The sequence below is a fragment of the Protopterus annectens genome, chromosome 1.part1, assembly GCF_019279795.1.
Source record: "Protopterus annectens isolate FY-2018-M chromosome 1.part1, PAN1.0, whole genome shotgun sequence".
In the NCBI taxonomy this organism is placed as follows: Eukaryota; Metazoa; Chordata; order Ceratodontiformes; family Protopteridae; genus Protopterus; species Protopterus annectens.
In genome coordinates, this window is record NC_056726.1 from 568,157,638 (window position 1) to 568,178,432 (window position 20,795).

Here is a 20,795-nt window from a genome sequence, read left to right on the forward strand (position 1 = left end):
GTTGCAACAAGCAAACACCTGAAACTGCCCCTGGACAAATCAATTCATGATGAAACTTCATTTATGTAGTCAGAGTGAACTGTGGCTTTTTAATACAATTAGTAGAAATTTATGTCAAGACTTAGGAAGATACCAAAGAATAATCCTTCCACATTTTTGTTATTCCTATTTATTTTGATTACATAGATCATCAAGCCTTCTTTTAGCTGCAGGCTTGTTATAATTATTATACGGGCATTCAAAGTGAAACTTGTTCCCTAAACAAAATCCTCTTAAAAGCTTTAGTATTATAATAATAATAATAGCAATAATAATATTAGTAATAATAATAATAATAATATCATATCAATGGAAATGCATATCCCCCTAAAAATCTTTATATACTAACACCATTCTCACTTGTGAATAAACTAATTTTGTGATAAGGTAAGAAAATAATTAATCACTATTCTGTGTAATGAATCTGACTAACGAAATATATGTGATGTGTGTGTGTGTGTGTGTGTGTGTGTGTGTGTGTGTGTGTGTGTGTGTGTGTGTGTGTGTGTGTGTGTGTGTATTTATATATGCCTGTATATATCAGGAACCATTAACTCCACATAGCTGATGACGTTTTGTGGAGTTGCTGAATAACAATAATTTATTGTAAAGTTTGAGGGCTTTTGTCCCTATTACATCTGTGGACATCTTCAGAAATCATGTTCTGTGTTGTCTATAACCAATACCCATACTCAGTAGGATTAAATTCATAATACCTAAAGGTTTTTCTACTATCACTAATATAAACTGATCACAGGCTTCAAATTTTTATTCCAAATTTTATATACATGCATATAAATATAATCATGTGTGTGTGTGTGTGTGTGTGTGTGTGTGTGTGTGTGTGTGTGTGTGTGTGTGTGTTTGTGTAAAACAGGATGTATTCATTATATGGTAAACAATATCTCTACTGATCTATAACCAATAAGCATGACCATCAGGATTAAATTTATAAAGCCTAAATGTTCTTCTACTATTGTTGAAAAGGTTTATTTTCAGAATTAATATCACAATCCTCAAATCTGTATTCCTAACTCCATTTTCAAACTCTTAGTTGCCACTCATGTTTTATATCCAATCATATTTTGTAGGTCTGCAAAGTAATATCAGTTTTTATGTTGAAAAGCCAGCCCACTTGAACAACGCAAGAGTTCGTCACTGTTATATTCACAGCTGGAGTTCAGTTAGCAAGTCAATTACCAATGAGTCAGCACTTTCAGGGGGAATATACTGGTTCTTGGTAGCACATCCTTTACTAGGAAAATGAAATTATGTTCCTGGCTGTTTAGTGGTCTCTATTAATGGGCAGGAGGTCAGCAGAACCATTTATACTAATTATTTCCCTTCAAGTTCCCCACATATTTTTTTCCTCAAGCCTTTGAGTGATGCTAATGTAATAAACATTGAACTGTAATAGTTAAATAATTGTTATCGGTCGTGTTTAACTGTTTCTCTGAGAGTCAACTTCTAATGGTTATTTGATACCTTAACTTTTTTTTTAATAAAAATTATATATTATATCATTAAACACTGCTTTTATGAATTGTACGTGCTGCTATATTTATTAACTATTGGGTAAATGTCAAAACTTACATTGTAAATTTTGAAGGTAGCTTTATTTATGCCCATTTACTTGTAAAATGTCTAGAAAAGCTCACCAGATCAAAAGCCTAAGTCTGGAAGGCTTTCATTTTCCATACAATATGTGAGAGGGGAAACTATCATAATTTTATTCTGTATTTCACCTTTACTGATTATGCAAAGTTTAATAATTCAATGTTCATCCCTCAGCACAAGAATCAACTAAATTTCTGCAGAGTATTTCGGATTCTGCATAACAACTGATTTCTGTGCATCATTAAATTGTTTTCTTTGATTCTGCGCTTATCTTTCAAAGATTATGTATAACATTAACAGTTATTTCCCTTCAGAAGTTCCACCTTCAGTTGAATGGTTCTTATTACCAGATCAGGTTGTTGATAATTTATCTTCCTAATTAAGAAGATATTGAGTGAAAAACTTATCATGCTTTTCTTATTATTGGTATTTTTTCACAAAAGATTATCAGAGTTTCTGTTAGTCAAAAGCTTATTGTAATTATGATACAAAATCTTGAGTAGAACTTAACAAATAAATGCTAAAACCAAATCCCTCTAAATGCCCTTATGACACCAAAAAAAAAGAGTAAAAATTGATTTTTACAAATCTTTTTTTTATAATTTTGATATACTGCCAGATGCTCTTCATACCAAAGAACTGCTGTCTTAGATGAGAACATGTCTTTAGTTTAACAAAAACATTGATTTACTTAAGGAATGTCACCCCCCTCTGTGTCATGGAGAAATGGAACCCTGACTGCAACTCAACTAATTCAAGATTGGTTAGCAGTTTGATGCAACAAGATGTAAATATGTGTTGTGTGTGTGTGTGTGTGTGTGTGTGTGTGGCAGGGGTGGTGGGAGGGTGCAACTGATTGGTGTTTATCTTTCCCATACTGATAAAGGGTTGGGCATTTTATCTTTTAGCTGGGTGTTTCCTGGTGCAGACAGATGAGTATTTTCTGTTTGCAAACAGGCCATCATAAGTTGTAGATTGGGAGGGAGACTTATGTGGATGTGTCAGAGTGCTCACTGAGGAAAACAAACTCAAACTCAGCCACAGTTATGTATTTTCCTCTCCAGACAAAGAAAACTCCCCACCCCTAGGCCACTTATATAATGCCGATCTATTGCCTATCATTCTTAAGATATGATGGGCAATGGCTTACGGTAGCAGCAGGGAGCTATGGCAGCAAAATAAAAAATGCTGTGCACCTTACAGCCTGTAGATCTCCTATGCTGGTCACCCTAACAATCACACCACTGTACCTTGATTACTTCTTCCAACTAGCCTATTAAATCAAAGTCCTTGTCAATCTCTGCTCCCAAGATCAGTGGCCATAAACCTAGTCCGACCATCCTGGGAAAAAGATATTTCAGTAACAGCACTGGCTTACCAAAATGGAATGATTTTCTGGTCAGAATATGTAAGGAATCCAAATATGTAGTACAGAACCAAACTAAGGAATAAAGTGAGTCTATCACGACTTAAGAAAAATGTTTTATATCATGTTTGTTGTATTCACATAATTGCTCAATGTAGAAAACCACTGATCACACTTCATCAGTTCTCTTGTAACATTAATATTCTCCCTTGAACTGCCTACATCATTTAGTATAAAATCATAATTATTGTCACTGTTATCTACATAGTAGTTAATTAACACATGCAGTATTTATTGCATAGTTGTTACAATATTACTTTATATTGTATTGAATCCGTACTAATATTGTAAGTAATAGTTTTGCATTTCAGGTACTGTACATACACTCAGTTTCACTGTTTGAATATGCCATCTGCAGACAGCCCAGAACCAGTCTACCCACCTGGTTAACAAATAATAAATAAGTGAATCTGACTTTTTGAAGTTAAGGGACCAGCTAGTCGGAACAATCAGAATATTATTCTGTGTGACACTTTCAGCCTGAGTCAAATTAGTGGCCTACCAGACTGTCATTGGGTGAGCTGCTCTTCCCATTTACAGATGGTCATTGGGTGAGCTCCTCTTCCCATTTACCAGATGGTCATTGGGTGAGCTCCTCTTCCCATTCACCAGATGGTCATTGTGTGAGCTGCTCTTCCCATTTACCAGCTGGTCATTGGGTGAGCTCCTCTTCCCATTTACCAGACTGTCATTGGGTGAACTCCTCTTCCCATTTACCAGGTGGCCATTGTGTGAGCTGCTCTTTACATTTTGAAGGCCAGTGCTAACTTCTTCCTGTCTAGTGAAGTCTGGGGTAATCCACAGTGGGGGGTTGGTGCAGCAACAACCATGCCAATGAAACTCTCCAACATCAGTAGCAATTACATTTAGACACAGAGAAACAATCTCTCTGCCATTAGAATGATATAATAGTAGAATTGCCTTACCTTTGTTCTTTGGAGGAATGTAACCTATTGTAATTTTGTGCTGTGGCATTTTATGTAAACCTTTCAAAGGAATACACCACCATTAAACAAAATAATTATGGACATAATCAAGAGTCATATTTTCACTAGAGCAATGGTGTATGTCAGGAAACATGGTTATCCCGTCTAGTAGCAGGGGAAAAACTAGTCAGTCTTTTCTTGTGCATTTTTATTTATGCAATTAAATTTGTATTATATTTGTTTTTTCAGAAATGTGCAATTTTATAGATATAAACAGCATCGTTATAAATCAGAGTTTTCTAAATACCACCACCATCTGTACTGTTGATTGTAATTCAGGGTCTGAACCCTTTGTGACATATATTTACTGTAAAATTGGCAGAACAGAATGGAATACTAAGGATGCATGTGGTGGTGAGGTTTTGTTTCCTTCATTAGCAGACGAAAGTTGTATCTACACTCATTTTAAATAAGTTCTATGTATTAATGGATCTGAGATATGTTTGGTCACACTATTGGCATGTTAGAGATAATTTAGTCTGACAAAGTACATGATTGTCTGACTTCACAATACAGAATCTTATAATTTATCAGAAAAGAGCCTTTGTAATGAATGTTTTACTATAAAATAAATTATTGTAAAGGAACACATTTATTGGAAGAGCATTGATTGGCATCCTAGTAGCTATTTCACAAGAAATAATATGTTTTGTAACAACTGTGTATAATATTTCTATATTCCATGCTCTACTGCTGAATGTACGTGATAAACCAATGTAATATTTTATAGATAAATAACAACTACATTTCCACTGAAAATCTCAGATTATTCAATATAGCAGATTTTTATATACCATGAAGTGTTTCTCATTGACTCTACAAATGGTTTTAAATGAGTTAGATGAAGACTAACAAAACCGTCTTTGTAATTTTTAGAAGTTTTGTATCCTTAGGAGATAAGCTCTTGGCAGATGATCACATCAAGAAGTTTCACTTCTATTAATCCTGAATTGTGTTTCTTGTTCCTCATATAAATTTTATTTACATGCAGAAGTCATTAAGTGCTGAGGATCTTAATAAACCTAGCGGTAAAATATCTGAAAGCCTAGAACAATGCTTAGTGATACAACTCTTCATTTTTCATTGTTTATGATTATTGTTATTGTTTTTTGCAAACAATACATAATTTCTAAACACCGTTGTACATATCATACAAATATTTAGCTACACCGATTCTGCTGTAAAAATGAATGTTATAAATAAATAATACAGAATACTTATGTGCCTATAAACTTACTCGGTGCTAATCTATAGATAATAGACTGCAGGACTGAATTTCCAATTTCTACTGATTTATCTTCTGTCATTTAACTCACTCAAGCCTGTAAAGCCTTTTTTGCATAGTTCCATTTCACAACTATACCTGTTTATGGTATCCAGAATATTTTTGGGGTCTGGCTTCTTTAATTAAGTGACTTACTAGCCAGAAATAAGTTGCCCTAGAAAGGAGAAGGAGATTTTAACAAAAATACACTAAAATTGTCAAAGATGTCCTACAGTGGAGAAATTATTATTTGTTTACCACTTATTATTCACACATTCATACTTATTTTCCTATTTTCATAACTGAGAGACCTACATTTTATTGAGGTACATGGTGCGAAACATCAGTGTGGCAGACAAGACAACTCGCTGAAAATCCTGGCTTTATCACATTATACTGGAAATATTGTTGGCGGATTGTTAGTAATTATGAAAATAATCAACATTTCCATATACATTTAATACTTCAAAAAAAAGTGACTTATAAACCGTTGCATGTTTCTGTAAATATCTCAATAAACATGCATTTACTGAGGAATGTCTTTTTGTCATGTGAAAGCTTATCTGGTTAACAAAAAAATTTCTGAAATACATGGCTAGGTTATATATTTTTCAATATATAATAATTTGCTGGTGAAAAAATATAATTATGAGTTTGTGCTCATTAAAATATATTACAGTCATCATCAGCAGCACTCCTTTTTTTCCTGTCTTCTACGTGGGGTCAAAGTATCATGTTAACTGCCACCAACTCTTTTGATTCAGTGTCACACTCCTGCCTTCTTCAACACTCATGCCTCACTGTTGCAGATCTTCTTTCACACAATCCATCCACCTCTTTGCTGGATGTTCTCGCTTCCTCTTACCTTCCTCCTGTCTGTCCCAAATCTCCCTCACCATATTGTGTTCTGCTTTTCTACACATGTGCCCAAACCACCATAATCTGTTCTCTTTGATCTTTTCTGCAATTGGAGCTACTTTGGCTTCTGCTCTTATGCTTTCCTTTATTCATCTGTACCACAGTGTGCATCCTACCACCATTCTGTGGCACTTCATTTCCATCACCTCTAGCTTCTTTATCTGCTCTACCTTTACTGCCCAGGTTACTGTACCATACAGTAGTACTGGTTGCACCACTATCTTGTACACTTTACTTTTCAGCTTCTTTGGCATTCTTCTGTCATAAACCATACCTGACATTCTATGCCAGTTGGCTGCAACCCCTCCGATTCTAGCTTTGGCCTCTTCATTCATGCTTCCCTTCTCCTCAACCACTCCTCCCAGATAATTGAAGCTATTTACCTGTTCCACTATCTTCCCTTCTATCTCAATTCTCAGCTTCTTCTGATCTCCCCAATTTGCTGCCATTACCACTGTCTTAATCTGTGCTTAGTGCCATCCCATGTGCCTTCAGTTTTGTGTTCCATTCCCCTATCCTTTGCTGAAGTTTTTTGCTGAGACTCTGCCTGTAATGCCACATCATCTGCATACAGCAACTCTGTTGATCTTTTTCTGCCAACCTGTTTGCTAATGTAGTCCATTACCAGTATAAATAGCAGTGAGCTCAGAGCTGAACCCTGGTGTACACCCACTCCCACTGGAACCTCAGTGTGAGGCCAAACACTGTTCATACTTGAGTCAATGGTTCCTTGTACATAACCTGTACTAATTCTAACAATGTTTCTTAGACTTTGAACCACCACCACAAACTGCCCAGATCAGCTTTCTTAGGACCTTGTCAAATGCTTTCTCCAAGTCTGGGAATGCCCAGTTAGCTTCTCCTCAACTATCTGTCTCACTGCAAACATTGTGTCAGTTGTGCTGCATCCTGATCTGAATCCAAACTGCTCATCTCCCATCTTACATTCTGCTACTCTGTGTATCCATTTATCAATCACTGTCTCCAGAACTTTCATGCAATGTGATAGGAGTTTGATGCCTCTGTGCTGCCCAAAAGTTGTGGCTGTCCCCTTTGTTCTTGTACACTGGCATGGGTATACTTGTTCTCCAGTCATCTGGGATATGCCTTTCTCTCCACACTGCTTTGAGTACCCTCAGGAGCCATTTCTCCCCCCTCTCACCTAGCATCTTTATCATATCTATTGTGACTTCATCTGAGTCCACTGCTTTCCCTGACTTTATATTCCTTATTGCTATTCTTACTTCTTCTAGGGTGGGCTCCTCTTCTTCTCTCATCGGTGGCTGTTTCTGGGCCAGTACAGCTTGTGTGAGGTTTTCTTCATTCAGAAGCTACTGGAAATATTACTTCCATCTGTCCTTAATGTCCTGTGGACTGGTAAGCAGGTTGTTGCTGGAACCCCTTATGAAGGGTGTCTGACTATCTTCCTTATCTTTCTGTCTTTGCCTTTCAACATGAACATCCTCCAAAAGGGCCTTACCGAAACTAATGACTTGTGCCAGAAGCATGGCCTCAAACTGAATGCCAAGAAATGCATCATTAACCCCTTTGGGGAAATGTCATCCCCACTAATTATCACATTAATAACAATGCACTAAGCATGCAGTCAGTTGTGAAGGACTTGGGCACCCAGGTTGATAACAACCTAACTTTTGACCACCATGTTGCCTCCGTTGTACGGAAGACTTTCTACATGGCACACTTCATAAATCAGAGTATGTCATCCAGGAACAAGGAGGTCATAACATCCCTGTACTCCTCCCTTATCAGACCCATTATCGAATACAATGCCCCCTTCTGCATGTAACTTGCCAAGCACATGCAGCAGTTGGAGAGACCACAGGGGTTCCTGACCAGGAACATCCAGGGTCTCAAACACCTATCCTATACAGATAAGCTAAAAGCCCTGTCCCTCTACTCAGTCTCATACAGACTGCTCAGAGGTGACCTGTGTTTGGCATACAAGGCCATTTCAGACCCAGCCTCGATGGAGTTGCTGAATATCTGTACAACAACTCCACTCACGCAACCCACATTCAACACCTTAACCTGGTCTGTGACATTAATAGAACTTGTTGGATGGATAGATTTGTATCCCAAAGACTCCCCCAATCTGTGATATAGACTCCTTTTCCATATGAAGCAGAGTACCTCTAGCTCTCTTTAAGAGGAACCTGGATGACTTGATGGGAAACAGAAAATATACTCCTGGTATCCCACCTGTGTCCCTGCTGGACAGGGGAAACAGGTGTTGACTTTGAGGGAACATGGGTGAAATTCTTGGCTAGGCTTATAAGGGCCTCTGGGCCAGTAGCCTAGTATCATCCTAAGAACCTATATACACCTTAACCATTATGCAAGCTGGTACTGAATTGTTATTAATTATAATATTATAGTATATTAAAGTATTTATTTATTTATGGAAAAGACTATAAATGCACTGACTATTATCCCTATATTATTGATAATTATCAATATTATTCTTACTGATGACAGTATTTGTACAGTTTAAAAGCTTTTATTGTTCACAAAATATTTGCATTTGTTTGTCTTATGCATTTTAAGTTTATTTTTAAGAAAATGCTCTAGAATGCAATATGTGTGTAGACTGCTAGAGGTCTGACATTCCACAACACATAAGTGTTAATGAATTAAACAATATGGTCAAAATTAAAACTTTTTTAACTTTCTTCTAATCTCTATCTGTATTTCTTTTCAAACAATTAGTTGTCATACTTAAAACAATAACACAATAATATTGTACCCAATCACAGAACAAACTGATGTTTTTTATGTGAAAACCTTGACTACTGTGCTGGGAAAGTGATCCTGCCTATAGCACTCACAGCACAAGTTTGGTCTAGCAGAAAAGGTCTTTGGTGGAAAGTGGATTTTACAGCTGACATCTGTGCTCTAGCTATTGTTGAGAAATTCAGAACTAGCTCCTGCCTGATTGGTGGGCTTGATAAAGTCCAAGAGCTCTCTTCCAAACAAAGAAAGTTATTTGAGTAGTAAGATATCATCTTTAGCTGAAGTTACATGCATGGCCACTTGATTTAATTAAATTTAATGACACCAGTGAATAACTTGTGTGCAGGTTGGAGGATGTAAAAAGAAGCTGAGGGTAAAAGTCACTCTGCTCTCAAGATGGTACCATACTCCTCAGTAGAAGATCGTGGTCTATTGTAATAGCACTTGAAAAGCAGACCAAACTAGTACTTTTGATCCACCATAAATCCACCATGATGCTGAGTTTGCAGCATTCAATGCTGCAATTAAGAACACTGACTTTGAGAAAATCACTTCAGCTTGACAAGAAACAACAAATATGCCTTTTCTTGTTCACTTCAAAAGATTTTCTGGCATTTATTTTTTTATTCTCATCTCTAGCCAATTGCTGTCCAACCCACTGACAGACATGAATGTGACACCTAATTAATGGACTGCTGGTAGGTGTTAATGAGTTAATATTGAGAGGATAAATCAAACCAGAAGAAGTGCTGCACTAGCACACAGCTGGTACTCCAACTCTTTGATGTTTAACAAGGACTTCAGATAATTACCCCTGACATTAAACATTCCATTGTCAACACAAAAAATGAACCTTTTAAAGTCATATTAATTTTAAGTGGCCTATTAACTTATGTGAACTTTTATTTTAGTTATAAGTGGCCTAATAATATATTTGAGCAAACTTTTTTTCTTACTTTTTAACATTCTGACAGGAATGTAATGCCTGCATATGGCATTGCTCATTTGTCCTTTCCTTACTTTATAAGTTCTATGTGACAGTGTCATAGATGTCCTGTCCATATAGATATCTCAATACTGTCAGAACTTGCTAAACAAATGACACCACTGGAGTTAATTGTTTAGTGTTACTTCATTCCCAAGTTAGTACCCAAATGTGGAATTAACACTGAGACCATCATTTATGGGCTAACCATGGAAGCAAAAAGACATGGATAGCTCCCATTTATTTTTATTATTTTATTTTGGTTCTACTCTTTTTCAAAAGTTATGGCCTCTTTCAAGACTACATTTTATAGGTTCGTAGGTTCATAGGTGTTTACTAGGCTAATGACCACAAGGGCCTTTTTAAGCCTAGCCATTCATCCCAAATTGTTGACAAGTTCTGATACCCTTGATATTTGTAAGCAGGGGTTTGGGAGAGGAAACATTTACAAGCAGGGTCCTGGGAGATGAACCGTTTATCTAGTTATGATTCTTTTTGAGGACAATAATTTATTTTCAACTGCCTAGAAGAAATTGCTGTACCCCTAAAAATGTCCAGTTAAGTCTAATCAAGTTTTAAGTTATGCTCATTCACACTATAGCCAAGAATCATTACGTTAGTATGCTTAAGGCTAACCTTGTTCATTTTACTCCAACTCAATTATAATGCTCTATTCACAGATAGAATGGGAAGAATTCTACTTTACCCTGCTAGTAATATGTCATTTCCTACTGAATCATTCACTTTACTTTTGTAAACTTTCTCATTTAAAAAAGAGCTTTTAGTCTCATTCTCTTGTATTAATGTAATGCCATCAGATTCAAATTTAGAAATCCTGATGGCCTGTTCTCTAATGACATTTCCTTGATAAACTGGGGAGGGCAGTTGTGGCTTTCCATTATATATTAAAAACATGCACTTCCTAAAACTGTGGATTTAAATATAACTGTGTTTTTTTTTACATTTCATTCAAAATATCCAAAAACTGGACTTGTACTTTTGAGTATGCAGTAGTGAAGACAAAGAAATGTGTTGTGTTATTAATGTATACAAAAAGTTCTATCAATCTCTTCAAGGTGTCAGACCAGATTAAAAAAAAGCTGTCAATGAAGAAGCAGTAATATTCTAGTCAACCTGCATACTGGGAATTGAAAGCATATCTCCTTTCATAACTACTAAGTACTATTTTTACAAAAGCTGGAGTTAAATTATGGAAATAGTTCTTGTCACAAGTGAAAATGTTGTTCATTAAAATTCTTTCTTACATCTAGAAAACAGCATATATTTCACTTCCAACTATGTTTTAAGCAAGTAATAAATGAGCATGTCAACACCTAAACTATGAGGTTTAACTTTACAAATGTCTTTCATGTCAGTAGTCGCAAAAACAGCCTACACTTAGCATTGTGTCTTTTAATTTGTCCCAAATGTGCCATAAATCACCAAACTGAATTGGAATACTCTATTTTTATGTAACTTATGCCACATAAATTGCAGTTTCTGAAATCCACAGAGACACAACTACCTGAAACAGAAGTTCTATGGTACTTTTCTGATGCAGCTGTACCTTAATGCAACAGTGATCAATGGTCTGAATGGCACTTTCAGTATAAAAGGTGTACTTCACCTGAGAACAATAAAATATCAATGTGCTTTTAATTAAAAAAAATTGTTTGGCAAAGTGCATTGGTTTGTAGTTTACTTTATATTACATGTGCATCTGCGAGTGATAATCCTGTTTTTTGTCAATAGTACTTTAAATTTGTAAGTAGTACTCCATTATTGCTCTAACAAAGTGTCTTCCAGTTTGTAACAGACAAAAGTACAGAATAAAAGATTAGAGAGCGTTTATCCTGAGGCTCTTTGGATTATTATCTTTTCACACGCTTTGACATTTCCTTGAAATTGGCTATTGACCCAGCTGGTTCTGTTGGCATAAAGAAAAGCAATTCTAACAAACATTAAGCAAAGCTACATCCTAAAAAATCCTAACTAAGCTTTACAGCAAATGGTAATATTAACATGATTAATTTAGGGCACTGATTATATATTCCAAAAAATGACTGCATATTCTCAAATATGTATCATTCCCTTCACATGGGAACCATATATGTGTCTGACACACTTAATCACAAGCAACTGCATGCATACATGTTTAATACATACTTCTCCTCTGACTCACTTGCTTGGTTTCATACTTATTTTACTGCTTAATCTTGTGGTTTTGTTGTTTCTGCTCATTCTACTGCATCTGTTCTAATGCAGTGATTTACAGAGGAATCCATATTTTGTGCCATGTTAGTTCATTATTAGTAAATTATTTCTCTGCTATTCTTTACTGTCTATAAGTCATCTATGTGGATGACCTATTCATTTTAAGAATCTCATCCACTTGTAATGATATACCTCCTCACTGGTTCTGTATTAAAAGAATGACACCAACACTTGTGAATCCAGCAATTATGAAAAAAAAGTTTGAATGATAAATAAAAACTTCAGATGCAAAGCTTCACTGCAATGCAATTAAAGCATTTTTGCATCTTAAGTTCACCTCACCTATTGTATACATTTTCACCCCTAAGCTCTTGCTTGTTATGGATACTATCTCTGAAACTGCTCTACTTTGGAGAAAATGGATTATTTTAAGATACCTCACTTTCAGACTTACTGCATGTTCTCAGCTTTCTGAATTTCATCTCACTGTCTGAGAATCTCATGTATGATCTTTTGATTTCATAGATGGATAGGCGATTACTAGGCTAACAGCTCAAAAGCCTTTACAAGCCAGGCCAGTTACACCCAAATTTTACCCAATTTTCTATCCCTAGGGGAAAGATAACAAGGGTCAGCAGTGGGGTTTTGACAATTTTTACACACTGCCTGTGTCCATAAAGTATATGGGTGCCACCCCAGGAGTAAAGTTTCAACACATTCTCCAAAATGATCTATTCATGTCAGTGATCAGGTTTAGATCCTTGGAGCGGGTAACCTTTGTGCAGTTAGTTTTGTGAACATGTAACATTTTCAGCAGGGCTGGGTCAGAGACTGCCTTGTAGGTCAGGCATAATCGGTAGGAAACTAAATACAGTGATAGAGCTTATAATCTGTCCACATATGACACATTGGTTATACCCTGTATTTCTTTTATGAGAAAGCTCTGAGTATGCTACAACAGTTGCAGGTGCCTGGTATGGTACATATCAAAGGATGCATTGTACTCTGTTATTGGTCTTATGAAGGCCATGTGCAGTGGTATTATGACATCCTTGGATTGGATGTCATGCCTTACTTATAAGCTGAGCCACATAGAAGGAGTGCCTCACCACCATGGACACATGATGGTCAAAGTTCAGATTATCCTCTATCTCAGTACCCAGATCTGTCACCACTGGGCCCACTCTTGGGGGGTGCTATCAATGCTGTAATTTGCAGGGGTATTTGATTTCCCAAAATATATTATTATTGACTTCTTTGCATTTAGTTTGATGTCATGGATCTGACACCAATCATTTGTCTGCATCAGACCTTTCTTTAGGATATCAACATTGTTTGGGGAGTCAGTGATTGCTCCCAACTTACAGTCATCAGCAAACTTGGTCAGCCAAAGGTCCTCTACATTTGCCTTGACATCTGAGAAGTATATCCCAATCAGGGGGAGGCCCAGCACTGGGCCTTGGGGTACTCTACTGGTGGCTGACCTCTTGCTGGGTGTGGATTTCCCCATTCTAATAACATGTTTTCTGTCAGTGAGCCATTTGGCTAGCCATCTAGTGATATAGAGGTTTATGCCCAATTTTGTGGGTTTATCTATAATACTCGAGTTGGGTATTGTGACAAATGCGTTGATCAGGTCAGGGTAGGCAGTATGCACTGTCTTACCCTCGTACATGGCCTTGGTGACCTTCTCAAAGAAGTCCACTAGATTGAGCGGAAAGAACCTGCCTTTGACAAAGCTGAACTGATTTGTGTCTAGAATCTGGAGATTTCCTATGTTGTTGTCAGTCATATCCATGAGTATCCTTTCCATACCCTTGGATATGAGGCTAGTCAGACTTATGAGTCAGTAGTTTCCTGTATCCATTGATGGTCCCCCTTGTGCAGAGTGATGATTGTTGTTGCACTCCACACTACTAGGACAAAGCCTGCCTGAGACTGTGGTTACATAGAAACCTGTATGGGTCTGCTAGGTCAAGTTTCAAACTATTTAATGAGCACTCTGGGATTCTGCTAGGGCTCACTGCTGCTGTGTTTTGCAGTGATGACCAGCTCTTTCATGAAAGCAGACAAAGGAATGGTAGGGAGTATTTCATGGGGAATGACTTATGGTGATGAGGGGGTGATTTTTCAGCTGAATTTATTGGTCAACAGGTTTGCTATTTCTTCTGGTGAGAATAGGTGGTGCCATCTACAGCCAAGCACATTGATGAGTGTTTCTCTTAAGATTTTGGACATAACTAAAAATGTTTGGGGTTATTCTTTGCTTGAGAGGCTATTTTAATCTTGTATTTAGCTTTTGAAGACTTGACTAGTTCACCAATTTGCCTATTGAAATTAATGAGAGATTTTTTTCTCTGTTGTACACCCTCCCACTTACTTCTATACAGGAATTTCTTCATTCTTTTATATAATTTATTTATGCCAGGGGTCCACCATGGTGACTTGTTTTTCCAGTTTGACCTGGGTTTACTTTGGTGCAGTACTGACATTTCTATGCAGTTGTTTAAATGGTTTTACAGGGCATTTGTGTGTATATATATATATATATATATATATATATATATATATATATATATATATATATATATATATATATATCTGCCTAGGCTTCCTGTTTTGGGAGTTAGGAGGAACTTTAAAATGACCTATGCTATCGCTTAATAGAAGGTAATTTACCTTGAAAAAAATCTTTATGATTGTAGAGCTTGATGGGGGTTCAACCGTTATGTTTATTTTAAAGGAGATCAATTTGTGACCAAATCTTACAATGAGGACATTACTGTTGGGGAGGGTACAATGCTCCCCCATGTTTGTGAGTGCAATGTTAAGGATATTTGATCTCCTAGTGGGAGTGCAGAGCAGATGTTACAGAGCATTAATATTGACAAAGTCCAGAAATCTCTGAACCTGCATGTGTGTACACGTGTCTGAGTATGTGTGTGTGCATGTGTGAATGAGTGGACGTGTATGTTTCCCAGTTTATGGAGGGATAGTTAAAATCACCCATGAGTAGTGTGTTGGGATGAATGGTAAGTGATTCTAGTAACTTCAGATATGCAGAGTGGCTTTCATGGTTCATGGTTGGGGACTGAAAAGCTAGGGATGATATGGTGGAGGATTTTACCTATGATCAGCTGGACATGGAGTAGCTCAAGCCAGTCATCCTGTTTGACCAATCTTGAGGTGTGATTTTGTTTATATAAACGGAAACACCTCTTCCTTTCATTTTTTTTCCTTTTCAGAGGTTGGTCTGAATGTGTGATAGGCACTATAGCACTGAACTGCTGGGGTGCATTCCACAACCTTGAACAATGTATTTGTAACTGCACAGATGCCATCATTCTCCAGGGTGAGAAGAATTTATGTTGATAGGTGTGTTGGTTTGGCAATGACTAAAAAAGGCACTCTGGGGGGTGGTTAATGCCTTGGCCAGTATTTGATAGCTTTGAGCAACAGGTGCAGACCATCTGTAGCAAAGCAGTACAGTCCATTGCCTGTCATCCCAGGCTGACAAATACTGGTTCCCCTTGGAAAGACACCAGTATCTAAGCCAATTATTGCTGTCAATCATTTTCTGTTTATATTGTGGTATCATTTTGGTGAGGGTAAAATGCTGCTTAATATGAGGCTTATACTTGCCTGTGAAATACATTGAGAGAGGTCCATCATGTCTTCATATAGCCCAGGGAGGTACATCTCAGATCATTTACACATGCACAGACTATGAGTCATACTGTACTTGTGGTTCAGTGACCTGTGTGCCTGCATGATCTAGTGAATCCTGGTCCCTGATAGGCCACCGACTGTAACTCTTTCTTTACCCAACATGGTGAGGGGTGCATTTGTGTCTCCTATGACCAAAATGTTTGAATGAGTGGTGTTTCACCTTAGGGACTTGCTTGTAGTGATGTGTATTTTTATGTGTAGTGGTTGGTGTTGATTTGGCTTTATTTGCATGTGGTTTCTCAGTTCAGTTTATGGAAGGCCTCTGCTGTTTAGGTAAGATACTTTTGAGTATCTTAGCATATATGGGTTTATGTACTGAGCCCTTATTTAGTGAAGGAAATGATGTGCATGTGCTGACAACCTACTTGTCATCTGATTTGTCAATATGTGAGAGTTGTGTCTCAATTTTCATAGTGCAACTACATCTCCCACACACTCTGTTTGTTTCATGATTAAGTTGGTTGTTAGTACACACAGACTATTGCTACACTGCCTCAGGATGCCTAGGACCACCACGCTGGCCACAGAGATAGGAGGAAAGTGCCTATCCATGATTTAAGTTTTTATTATGCGTCTAACCATGGAGAAGAGTGGGAAGATTTAACTGGACTGGGGTGGTAACACATGGATGAAGAATGGGTGCTATACTCTGAGTGAACCACAACTATATTTAAACAACAAGGTTTAGCACCAAGTGCGTAGGGTTACCACCTGTCCCACTTTGCGAGGGACAGTCCCTCTTTGGAAGGTTGTGTCCTGACCAAAAATATTAAATGTGGCAAATGTCCTGAGATCGTAGGACATAATTATGTCCCATATGTAATGTAATAGTTGCATACAATAGTTCTTTCTGCATCTAAAATACCTACATGTTACAAGAAACAGGATAAGCAACTAAACTGCTACAAGAATAAGCTTATATTTAGACAAAAAAGGAAAGTTCTATCCCTTGTACTGACCGTGGGTTTTTGTCAGCCTGTAAAATCTGATGTGTGTTCCGAAAATGTCCCACTATGGCCATATGAAAAGGTGGCAACCCTACAAGTGAGTGAAAAATACATTCATTAAAGAGAAATTCAAACTGGTTTCGGTTACTTAGCCTTCCTCAGTTAATGTCAGGCAGGCTAAGTAGCCAAAACCGGTTTGAATTTCTCTTTAATAAATGTATTTTTCACTCATTTGGTGCAGAACCTTGTTTAAATTCAGTTGGCCTGTTTTGGTTCTTTGCACCTGCCTTATGTGGGGAGTACATTTGCTGAACTGCAACTATCCAACAAGGCGATGCTCCTCTGCACACAACGCAGATGCTCCTAGAGCAGCAGAGGGACTGGGGAAGGTTGCAAAAATACTTATTCTAAGGAAAATTTTAACTTAAAAGCATTTGCTTTTATACTGGGCACTGCTAAACTCTGCTGCACAGAGAACAGCCTAGCACAAACACTGGACTAATTTAGCCACAATACAAAAAGCTAATACCTGAACCTGGAACTGGTTTAACTTTGGTTTTCATGACTTTTATAAGACAAAAACTGACAATATTTGTTAATAATGAGAACTTCAACTTAGCATGCACATTCCAGTTATCTAATTCCGAAATTACCTGGGCACCCTTAATTATGCATCCCTACTTTCAATAAAAATGTCAACAGCAACACAAATAACATTCTTAGTGTATTCATTATAAAGTCTTAAATCTACTTAAACAAGATTCTACAAAATTCAATATTAAAAAATATCATGTCTAAATCTGAGTATGTTTCCCTGTCTCACTCTTGTAAACTACTATTGCATCTCAATTAAAAGAAAAGCCAGCATGATCTAAATAACCCCCACAGATTTTTTTAATTGCTCTTCTTCCAGAACATACTATTGCAGTTTTCTCAATACCACCCTAACAAAGAACATGCTACTTTCATTTTCTCATCTGTGCTAGATAACACATTTTGCATCCTTTATTGCTAAGCTTTCTTTTGCCAACAGTCACAATGTTCCAGTTAAATATTATAGCATAATAAAGTCCTGAATTTGTACAGAAAAAGCTAAGATTGACAGGTGGCCCAGCTGCTAGATGATTCAGTGGGAGGGAGAACAGGAGTGAGAGACCAGTGCTGGCTTCACATCCTGAAGGTGGGATAACAGTACATTTAGGTACAAAAATGACACCTGCAATAGCCTGGGTATCCCAGGAAGTACAGCATGAAGACCAGAAATGAGCACTTGCTATGTAGGATATGTACTGAGACATGTTACTCATGTGCAAAAGGTCATATGCCAAAGGCCAACTGCATTTTGGGACTTCTTTTCCCTCAGGCTGATATAACGAGTCATGTACAGAATAGCAAGCCATGATAATTACTTGACTGATCCCTTTTTTCTGTGACCTTTTTAAAGCATGAGGAACAAATGGTATACAAGGGTCATAGAAAGAATGATAGCCAGCAGGCAATGGAGGAAAAGCTGAAGAAAAACATACCAGCATATGATTAGACCTGATTCATTTTCATGTAAAATATTACTAAAAGTGTTTCCACAAATGTAAGATCATTCTCCAAACTTGCATGTACTGTTTGGAAATCTCCCTCAAAAACATTGAAAAATCAATCTTATGACTTTCTATAAATGTTCTACCTGCTAACTGAAATAAATACATTCAATAAATATAAAACAATTATTAAGATTCTTAACAGAGATAGTAGCTTGATCACAAATGGACCCATTTCAGCCACTGCCTGAGAAAGACATTATTTTTATGGAATAAAAATCTAGACAGTTATAGCACAATTAACATATGCATATTGAAAAGACATATGTGTTTTGCACACTTTTAGTATATCCACTTACTCAAATCCTACTATGTTTTATAGACTCACATTCAATGCACACTGACAAAATGTAGGTTGCATACAAAAAAGAGCCATATCTACTTGAGAGTGAGTGCAAAGTATAACCCTGTTCATCATTGCTAGATTATAAACTCAAGTTAAATATGATGACAGTGTTGATGCATGCAGTTGAACTGTGATATTTTGTACAATTATAAACATTACTTACACTGAGTGAAAATACTAGTCATATATTTTAGAGTTACAATAAAGAACATTGTAGATTTATCAACTGAGAACTGATGTTTATATACTTCAGGTTATTGAAGATGGGTTAAAGTGGGATCATAGATTCATAGAATGTCACTAGTCTAATGACTCAGGGGTTTTTTTTAAGCCTAGCCAAGTTTTCCCAAAATAATTATGATGTCTTGTAGCATGTAACGTTTTCTTATAGATACTCTAGTAATTCTAGCCTGACTTCTTTCTCTCCGAGATGGTCTCTAACATTTGACACTGTATTTCTATAGTCTATGTTCTAGAAAGAAGAATGCATTAACTAACACTATATTTATTCTTGACTCTTTCTTAAGACCACATTCTAATAGCCTCTTCATATTTGCAGTCTTTCACACATACAACCTCTGTTTTATCACATCATTCTCATATTCTGGCACTCTTTCATTTGAAACTCCATACTTAATTCAAGACCTGTAAATGCTGTTAATGTACAAATATTGTACTATAATTATTTTTAAACAATTTACAGCATCAGTTGTAATCATCAGATTGAAACTATACTGCAAGTTTTGAAGGCTGCATTATTGATGATGTATTTGCAGGGGTCGTGTCTATATATTCCACAGACCAGTCCATTGATTTCAGTTACTTATGTTAAACAACAATAAAATGGATCAAGTTTGGAAGCTTTTTGTTATTCCTTGTAATATGTGATAAGAATATGATCGACCTGTTCGTATGTATTATGTTTACTGACTAAATTTGTACAACTTTTCTCTTTTTTTCATAGAAATGTGCAATTTTACAAATATAAAGAACATCAGTACAAGTGAAGCTTTCTTAAATATCACCACCAATTGGACTGTTGTGTGTAATTCAGGGTATGAACCCCTTGTGACTCATATTCATTGTAAAAGAAATGCAAATGGCAGAGCAGAATGGAGCACGACCGATGCATGTGGTGGTAAGCTTTTACTTCCTTTCACTGACTAAAGTAAGGTATGTGCATTCAGTTTACACATGCTATACAGTTTAAGGATTTCAGTTACTTGTGGTCTCACTGGTAGGCAGGGTACCTTGGTTTGAATTTCAGTGTTTAAAGTTGTTGATCTTCACTCTACAAGAAATCATTATCTTTGTACTATTGTCTCGTTTAGTTGAGACTTCAGTACAGCAGACCTTGTTGGAATGAGCACTTCTTGAAAGATTACTTGTTTATTAAACCCGTGTACATCACACTGGAAATAAGTCATGCCCTTTAACTGCAGTGTGTAATATTTTTCACTCCACCTTCCCCACCTATGATTCTACACGGTATGACAATGTAATGATTGTTCGTTACACAAACATTCAGCAAAGCTATAACCAAAAACATCTGCAATTCTTCATCACAGATGCCTGCCTATTGAAAAATTATTTTGCTTCACTTTGAAAATGGCTTTGAATGAGCAAGTTGGACACAAAATAATGCAGCCATTAAGCAATTTTCATTAACTATATGCATTCAGTTAGCATGTGATTATGCTTTGCACCTGAAATCATTAAGATGCTTCATTCTATTTATCATGAATTGTGTTCCATATTCCTCATATACATTTTTATTTATTTAATGAAGCCATTAAGTGTTAAAATGTAATATTTCCTCTTCTTTATTCTAAAGTCTATGAATAGTTTAACTGATTAACTTTTGGCTTCCTGTTGTGAAGACTGTTTATCTTCTTTGCAAAACATTCTCAAGCCTTTTCTAATTTAAAATGAATAGTGTGTGAATTTTCTTCTGTCTAGATAATGACCCTTTACTGTA

General features: G+C 36.6%; 1 protein-coding gene across 1 annotated transcript in view; it reads left to right on the forward strand.

The window, feature by feature from the left end:
- LOC122814881 overlaps positions 1 to 20,795 on the forward strand; it is a 1,525,389-nt gene that overhangs the window by 169,365 nt on the left and 1,335,229 nt on the right. The window contains exon 2 of the mRNA XM_044087155.1: positions 19,782 to 19,955. Coding sequence (XP_043943090.1) covers positions 19,782 to 19,955 — 174 coding nt within the window. The remainder of the gene's footprint in view (positions 1 to 19,781; positions 19,956 to 20,795) is intronic.